At 39.7% G+C, this 9,491-nt stretch overlaps 1 protein-coding gene across 1 annotated transcript in view; it reads left to right on the forward strand.

Moving 5' to 3' along the window:
- LOC122544300 (eukaryotic translation initiation factor 4E type 2-like) overlaps window positions 1–5,483 on the forward strand; it is a 40,476-nt gene extending 34,993 nt beyond the window's left edge. Inside the window, exons 6-7 of the mRNA XM_043683433.1 lie at window positions 404–540; window positions 4,716–5,483. Of these exons, the coding sequence (XP_043539368.1) occupies window positions 404–540; window positions 4,716–4,755 (177 nt within the window). The 3' untranslated portion in view covers window positions 4,756–5,483. The remainder of the gene's footprint in view (window positions 1–403; window positions 541–4,715) is intronic.
- The last annotated feature ends 4,008 nt before the right edge of the window (window positions 5,484–9,491 follow it).

The raw sequence follows: 9,491 nt of genomic DNA on the forward strand, positions 1-9,491 counted from the left end.
ATCGACTGATATTTCATTGCAGGACTGAGATGGTGTTTCTTTCTACAAGTTGCCATCTTTCATGTGAGAAGTCAAAGTAAGGCCTTTTTTTAAAATTCATTAAATGTAAACAGTGCTGTGATAGTATATGACGATGACCAAAAGTTTTTCCAATTTGCTGGGCAATGATTATTCTCGAGCAATACCACTAAAACAAATTAAGTGGCCAATGCCCCACTGCTACCTTTGAGATCGTTCTTTGTCCAAATTGTCTGCCTTGTATAGTGATTACACTTCAGAAAATACTTCATCGACTGTAAAGCATTTTGGGATTTGAGATCATGAAGAAAAGCTTTTGTTTACGTCTGTTCAGAAATGTAACTGTTGTGTGAAAAATGTTCCTATTTAACTTATTCATTGGCAGGAAGATATAATTTCGGTGTGGAACAAGACAGCCAGTGATCAAGCAACTACTGCTCGGATACGTGACACTTTGCGCCGTGTGTTGAATCTACCACCTAGCACTATTATGGAGTACAAGACGCATACAGACAGTATCAAGTAAGATTGGCTCAATATGGATTTTTACTGAGAATTGAATGGTAGTTAACTTATTAATAGCTTCCCTGCAGCCCTGAGTAACCTCAAAGCCCAGATGCTGGATGTTGTTAAGTAGAGAGGCCTCTGATATCATTCCTAGTTTGCACTAAGTTAAGCTGATACCATCCAGAATGCTTCAGTGCTGTTGAGGTATGCAAAATGGAATGTACTTGAAGGTTTCTACCCCTTAATATACTCTGTATAATTTCTGACTGACCTCTAAGATTTTCAGGTTTGAAACCACTGTTGCCTAATAACGACAATTGACCAATTGGAATGAATTTCAGAACGTTTTATTTTCTAAGATGCAACAGTTTAGATATGGTGTACTAAATAGAAAAGCCATAACAGATTGAAGTTGAGGAGGCAACATTCTGATCTTCAGCTGAAGGGCTCCTTGGGACTTCTTCTTCCTCACCTAGTCCATCTTCCATCTGAAAGTGGCAGCTGACTGACAGCGAGTGCCCCCAGCTCTGTGCACTTATTAATGTTTCTAGGGTCTTGCAATCTATGCCATGTCAATCACCCATTTTGAATCCTTCTAGCCAAAATAGATGGGACAGCTATGCACAACATCAGAATGACCATTGCCCCCTTGCCCACCCCCTCACCTTAAGATTAGTTTTCATTCGTCTTGGAAACAAAACTGTCATTTTCATAAAGATTGCATTAACAGTTGGGTATATACGGTGCCAGATGGTTCATTGACTTCGGGTCCATGGAACATCGTAGCTATGGTGATCCTGGTGGCTTTCTGTTACCTTCTCATCGTCCTCGATTTTTGGAGTTTGTTTATATTTGGACAAAGGACATAATTCAGTGTCAGTATTTTTATAAAATCTAATGTTATTCAGTTTGTGGTGGTTGCATTGGTGGTTCATTGGTAGAAGTCTCACCTGCCACACGGGAGGCCTGGGTTTGATTTCCAGCCAATGCGTGACACTCCTTTCCTTCCTTTCTTAGCCACAATAGTGCAGTGGTGGTGTTCCTACCTCTGAGCCGGGGAATCCTGGGTTCAAGTCCCACTTGCAATGACATCTCTAAACAGGCTGATTAGGAAATAGTTCAGATATGAAAATAGCTGGGTTGTTGTAGTGGGTGATTTTAACTTCCCCCATATTGACTGTGCCTTCCTTAGTGCTAGAGGTTTGGATAGGGAGCAATTTGTTAGGTCTGTCAAGGAACGTTTTTTTGAAACAGTATGTGGGTAGTCCAATGAGGAAGGGTGCCAGACTGAACCAGTTGGGTTCTTTTGGTAACTATTGGGAAATGAGCCCAGCCCAAGCGATCAAAGTTTCAGTAGGGAGGCACTTTGGGGCATAATTCCATAAGTTTTCGTATACTTATGGATAAGGACGAAAATGAACCTCGGATGAAGGTGTTAAGTTGAGGGAAGGCCAATTATAACTGAATTAGGCAAGAATTGGAGATTGTGGATTGGGAGTGGCTGTTTGACAGTAAATCCACATCTGAAATGTTGGAGTCTTTTGAAGACCTGTTGATTTAGAGTGCAGGACAAGTATGTTCCTTTGAAAATGAAGGTCAGGAATGGCAGGCTTCGGAAACCTTGGATGACTGGGGAAATTATCAGCTTAGTCAAAACTAAAGGAAGCATACTTACGGTTTACGAAATGAAGAACAGACAAAGATCTTACAAAATATAGAGAAAGTGGGAAGGAGCTCAAATGGAGAGTTAGGAGGGCTAAAAGGGGCTATGAAATGCCCCTGGTCAATACGGTTAAGGAGAATCCCAAGGCATTATATACATATATTAGGAGCAAGAGGATAGTTAGGAAAAGAGTAGACCCACTCAAGAATAAAGGAGGGAGGTTATGTGTGGAGCCAAAGGAAATGGGTGAAATCTTTAATGAACACTTTACATTGGTATTCACCACAGAGAGGAACGTGACGGATGTTCAGGTTAGGGAAAAGTGTATGAATACTCTTGTGCAGGTCAACACAATGAAGGAGGACATGTTGGGTATTTTGAAATATATTAAAGAGATCCATCCCAGAGTACTGTGGGAGGCAAGAGAGGAAATAGCTGGGATTTTAACAGATATCTTTGTATCAGCTTGGCCTCAGGCGAGGTTCCATCGGACTGGAGAATGGCCAATGTTGTTCCTGTATTTAAGGGGGGAACATATTGTCCAGAAAATTACAGGCTGGTGAGTCTGACGTCAGTGGTCGGGAAAATATAGGAGAAGATACTGAGAGACAGGATTTATTCACATTTGGAAACAAATGGATTTGTTAGTCATGGGCAGGATAGGTTTGTGCAGGGAAGGTCATGTCTCACCAATTTGTTTGAGATTTTTAAGGAGGTGACAAGAATGATTGATGAGGGAAGTGGATGTTGTCGATGTGGACTTTAGTAAACATTTGGTAAGGTACTTCTTGATAGCCTGGTAGAAAATGTAGAGTCTCATAAAATCTGGGGTGAGCTGGCTAGATGGATGTAAAACTGGTTTTGCCAAAGAAGACAAAGAGTGGTGGTGGAAGGGTGCTTTGTGGAATGGAGATCAGTAACTAGTGGTGTTCCCCAGGGATCAGTGCTGGGACCTTTATTATTTGTAATATATAAATGATCTGGAGGAATATGTAGGTGGTCTGACGAGTAAGTTTGCAGCTGACACCAAAATTGGTGCCGTTGCAGATAGTGTGGAGGATTGTCAAAGGTTACAGTCTGATATGGATAGGTTGCAGATTTGGGCAGAGAAATGGCAGATGGAGTTTAATCCTGACAAATGCAAGGTGATGCATTTTGGAAGATCAAATTCAGGTGCAAATTTTACAATAAATGTTAGTACCCTTATGAGCATTGCCATTTAGAGGAATCTGTTCATACAGGTCCACATATCCCTGAAAGTGGCAACACAAGTGGATAAGATGGTCAAGAAGGCATACGGCATGCTTGCCTTCATTGGCCAGGGATCAAGTATAAAAGTTGGCAAGTTATGTTACAGCTGTATAAAACTTTCATTAGGCCACATTTGGAATATTGCATGTAATTCTGGTTACCATAGTACAGAGGGATGTGGATGCTTTGGAGAGGGTGCAGAGGTTTACCAAAATGTTGCTGGTCTGAAGGGTTTTAGTTATGAGAAGAGGCTGGGAAAACTTAGATTGTTTTCACTGGAAGGACGGAGGCTGAGGGAGCGACCTGATAAATGTCTACAAAATTATGAGGGGCTTAGATAGGATGGACAGTCAGAAGCTTTTTCCCAGAATAGAAAGGTCAGCTATGAAAGGGCACAGGTTCCAGGTGAAAGGGGAAAATTTTAGGGAAGATGTGTAGGAAAACCTTTTCACACAGAGGTTGTTGGATGCCTGGAGTGCACTGCTGGTGGAGGCACATTCATAATGTTTAATATGTATCTTGATAGACACATGAATGGGAAGTGAATAGAGGGATAGAAATCATGAAAAGGCGTAAATATCAGGTCTAAAGGGATTAGGAATCATTGCAGACTTGGTGAGCCGAAGGCCTGTTCCTGTTCTGTATTGTATTGTATATTGTATTGTAGAACATACTTGAAAAATTATCAAACTTTTGGTTTTAAATGGGATATTAATTTCTGTCAGATCTTCCCTCAAATCAGAAGCTCGATGGACTGAATTTTATCTTGAAACAATGTTTTGTAATATACAACTTTGAACATAGTTAAGTAATTAACAAGGGAATATAACAAGTTCACATTGCACTTCTAAAACAGAAATCAAATGGATTAAGGATCTAGACTATTTTAGATTATTGCTAACCTGATTCTGAATCTATTATTTAAGTTACTGCTTGTCACCAGCATCAGCTCTTTGTAATCTGCTAATGGCTCCCAGTTCTCCTTTAATGAACTCTAATTGCTTATGAGTGCCTAGTGCTGTGTGATCAGTGTTCTGTACTCACCTGCTGCTCAGCAGATATTCTTTCCAGGTGCTTGATGGAAATATGAATGAATCTTAGTAAATAATAGCTATTGCTGTTAATGCTTTCTAAACAATCATTTACAGTTCACCTGGTATTACCTGAGTGATTTTTCCAATCACAACCAATGTAATTAGTCACATGATAGGTCACTGAATCCTTTCATTGTCTTCCTCGACTCTGCCTTAAACTACTGTTCCCTCTGTCATTTCAGGGACAACTCCAGCTTTCGGAACACGAAGATTGCAGTGTAATACAGAATTCCACAGTGCACGACTCCTCAGTTTGGCATAACATTTGAACTACAGCAGTGGAGTGTCAAAAGGCATTGAAAAACAGACTGGTGTTAGACACCTTGTCACTATGAATTTATATTGTTGCCTGTTGGGCAATTGCAAGTACAAATGATAAACATTTTACTTCTGTGCAGATCCTTTCCCTCTGTGGAGGGCAACGGTTTATTGTGAAATCTTTAGTGGGTTTCTTGTCAGCTGTATAAGAGTGGGAGGACACGTCCTGAGACTGGCTGTTGTTGCAGGACTTTGACTGTCATTACCCATTCTCTACCTCCATTGGTAGATCCTGACTAAACTTATCACCTTGAGATCTGATTAGCTTTTTCAGCTTAATCCTTCAATTGCTGGGCCTTTAAATTTTCAGTTTCAGTGAAGAAACAGAGATTGGAATGCATATCATCTTTTAGAAATATATTTTGTAAAGTGAATATTGAAATTATGCAATGTTGGTATTTTTGTGAAGGGACTTAACATGTTAGTATTAAATTTCTTAACCTTGGAAATCTGCTTACCCATTTAAGATAAATAGTTTACCACTTAATTTAAATACTGAACAAAAGTTAGGTATTACAGAGTTAAGCCTGTGTTTCCATAAAATAATTTCAGTGCTGCTGTTCCCCCCACCCAAAAATTGCATAATTATTGTATTGCTACAATAAAAGAAAGTGACGTTTTCCCCAGGTTAACTTATTTTCTGTGTCATTATACTTCAGTGACTTTTACTGAAGATTCAATCTCAATCTACTTCACAGCCGATCTCACGAGCATTCCAATTTATACCACAGAGTCAAGGGCCTAAACTCTAGATTTTTAATTTTCCATCTTGTCTAAATGCCAATTGGAGACCAGCTAGCTCCATAACATCCCCTTGCTACCTTTACCTGGGAGATGAGGTCAAGATAAGGACTGCTATTAGGAGCAATCAGTAATGGAAAAAAGACCATTCTGGATCATAGCTCCAGTGACATGGATAAAATCCAAAGGCACAGGACACTGAGAACCATGTGAAAGTGATTTGGGCCAGAAGTGATGCCTAGGCCATTCTATTAGAGTTTGGTGCACATTGACCTCCATCCTTAACTTCCTCCAATCCATTGTTTGCTCCTTTGCATCAATTATTTTGTTTGATGGTGGTAGAACTGGCATTTATTCCTAATCCATTAATGCCCTGAAAAGCTTTTTGTGGACTCATTGAACTGCTGTCAGACGTGTTCCGCTGTTGCTCCAAGTCAAAATATTGTGTGACTTGAAAGGAAATTTGAAGCCGATAATGTTCCCTTTTCGTTGCTAATTTTATCCTTCTACGGAAAGGAAGTGCTGTCAATGTAACATTGTTCTGAGGAAGGGTCACTCAACCTGAAACGTTAACTCTGATTCTCTCCACAGATGTGGCCAGACCTGCTGAGCTTTCCAACAACTTCTGTTTTTTTTGGTAGATTAGAACAGTGGAGACATGACAACACAAAAGGAGGCAATTTGGAATGTGACATCCATGCCAACTCTTTATCAAGTAATCCGGGCAGTCTCATTCCCCTGCCTTTAACCTTATAGCCTTGCAAGTTTTCTCCACCTTAACTGCCTTTTAACATGACTCACTGTGGTAATGCACTGGAAGTCAAGCCACACTATTCCTGAAATCATGGTAAATATAAAAATTTGACCATCGAATTACCCAATTCTATCTAACTGTCTTATCTCAGGTTAAAAATATATGCACAGCAGGATTTTTTTTTCCGAGAGTAAGTAAATAACAATTTATTGCAAATAAATTGCCTTTAACCAATGGCAAAAAGAAATCTGAACTGCTGACTTATGATTCTATAACTTGAACTGTACCCCATACACAGAAACAAGATGTGAATATAATGAATAGTTAAAAACAAAAAATTGTAAACAGAGTCCTTGCACTGGTTTGGACCACAGGCGTCTAAATTGTTTTCTTTCTGTTCCTTTTGATTTCTTCTGACTCTTTTTGTTAATGCCGAAAGGTTATGGTTATACCTGTTCTTAGTCTTCATTCAGTGGTTGTGGATTTGCCTTTTCAGTGAGTCTGAAGGTGATTTCTTTCCCCCTTTCTCTTTTACTAGGATTTGCAAAGCGAGTGGTTAACAAAGGAAATATGAGGGAGATACCTAACTTTAAGGGATTTTTCTTCTGTTTTTCCAATCAGAGGAGGGGGATAAAGAAAGAGGGATGCTTTCTGTTCGCTAGCTAAATGTTTCTGCTGTATTGTCTATACATAAGGCTGTAGCCACCTGCCCAAGAACCAATCAAGAAGTTGTTACAATGCTGAGCTCTCCTGATAACTGGTACCAATTGAAAAGCAAATCAAAAGACTGTCTCTGAGCTGAATTGCCTTGAACACACAGTTGGTGCAATTTGTTTAAACTTCTCCCTCACTGATTCATTACGGCAGCATTGCATAGACAACTCATAACATGGTCCTTGTTATTTGTTTCTTAAGCTGCATGCATCTTCTTACACAATTTCCTCATTTTAAAGGCAGCATTCTTTTTCCCTATTCAGTCCAGAGTCTAAACAAAAAAGTGTTTGTTACCCAATTTCCTTTTGAAAGCATTGATCACTTCCATCAGCCTCATAGGCAGTGATTCTGCATTTAAAGGAAGTTCTTCCTTGCATTCTTCCTTCCTGCATTCTTTGCCCAAAACCTTAAATCTCTGTCCGTAAATCCTTGTGCAACCAATAAATAAGAGTAGCATTTCTTTGTCTTCCTTGCTTAGATCTGTCATAACTTTGTGCACTTCGATCAGATTTGCCCTCAGCCTCCTTTAAAGCAAGGAGGATTACCCTGTTTCTCCAAGCTAACCTAACAGTTAAATTCCCCTTTTCCTTGGATCAGTTCTGGTAAATTTTCTCTGCAACCTCTCATGGATCGTCACATTATTTCTAAAGTGTTATTGATCAGAACCGGATGCAACACAGGTCGTCATCCAATGAGATCTTCATAAATGTACAGATTATGAGACAAAGGCCAGCCTTGCTCCAGTACTCAATAAGTTCATGACTGATCTCTTTATGATCCAATAACCTTTGATTATCTTCATAATCAGAATCTATCTACCTTTTTATCTACTTTTTAATAGCATTATAAAGGATTTAGATTGTATATGTTCTTGTACGTACAACAGACTGCACCAATAATAGAAGAGATGCTCTTGTATTGTGTGTACCAATCTAGCAAAATGCTAAATCCCACATGGTATTGATCTTTTATGTTACTGTAGCTGCACCATCCATGTAAATAGTGAGTTACGCACCTGATTCAGGGGAATAAGCTTATTATCCAGAAAGCCCTGTATAACTGTGTTGAGAGTACTGATATGGCTCAACAGAAACCTCTGATTAGTGTTGACCACTAAAATGGCAACACTGAGGATTTTGTCAGTTAAGTAGCGCATTTTGAGATTGAGAGCATTTAATGAGGCCTATGTAACCCAGTGTCACCTACCATTTATTAGCTCAAACCTGGGCATGAAGTAGCTCTTGCTGGCATGGGCTGCTTCATTATGGAAGGGTTTATGATTGGATCTGAACATTGAAGTTATCAGTAAACATGCCCCATTTCTGGCCTTACTTGTTTTATGGCCAAGGGAAGGTAATTGATGATGCAGTTCAAGATGGTTGAGCTGGAGACCTCTTGCAGTGATGTTTTAAGATTTTGATGATGTCCCCCAACAGCCACACTATTTTTTTTTGTGCCAGATATGTCTCCAGGAACGTTTTTCATTTGACCTCTTATCAGCTATTACAAGGGGGCATAGCTTTAAATTAAGGGGGGGTAGGTATAGGACAGATGTTAGGGGTAGGTTCTTTACTCAGCGAGTCGTGAGTTCATGGAATGCCCTGCCAGTAGCAGTGGTGGACTCTCCCTCATTATGGGCATTTAAGCGGGCATTGGATAGGCATATGGAGGATAGTGGGCTAGTGTAGGTTAGGTGGGCTTGGATCGGCGCAACATCGAGGGCCGAAGGGCCTGTACTGCGCTGTATTCTTCTATGTTCTATGTTCTATGTATCGGACAGCAGTTCTATCCTGCCTCCCTCCAGTTGCTTGTTTTGATTGTCTATTAGAAATTTAGTTTTGTTTTAGTGCATAGACAATGGAACGTGTTTGTATTAATAATATATTTGAAATACAACAAAAGAAAAATTTCACAGCTTACCAAAGGTCAAATGAACCAAAGTACTCACATAAGATGTAACCGTAGAAAAATAGCTTGTGGTAGCCAATAAAGTTCTATCTTCCATTTTCTTCAGATTTGTAATTATGACCTTCCTAAATTTATACTCTTTCTGGCTTAAACTAATCTATAGGCTTTCATGTCGATAATTTTCTCTTTCTATTTGTCTGTATTCTGGCATCTTATGATTTAAAACTTTCGCAGAAAAGCATCAATGTTAAGAGCTAACAAGGCATACAAGGAACCGTCTTACCTAGTGTCTTTTATTAAGTTATTGGAATCTCTAGTTAATGCCAGAGAAATGAGCCTTTGGAGAAATTTGAACTAGTTAGCAGAACTGAAAATGTGTTGCTGGAAAAGCGCAGCAGGTCAGGCAGCATCCAAGGAACAGGAGAATCGACGTTTCGGCCCTTCTTCAGGAATGAGGAAAGTGTGTCCAGCAGGCTAATATAAAAGGTAGGGAGGAGGGACTTGGGGGAGGGGCGTTGGAAAT

Source organism: Chiloscyllium plagiosum, chromosome 48, assembly GCF_004010195.1.
Source record: "Chiloscyllium plagiosum isolate BGI_BamShark_2017 chromosome 48, ASM401019v2, whole genome shotgun sequence".
Taxonomy (NCBI): Eukaryota; Metazoa; Chordata; class Chondrichthyes; order Orectolobiformes; family Hemiscylliidae; genus Chiloscyllium; species Chiloscyllium plagiosum.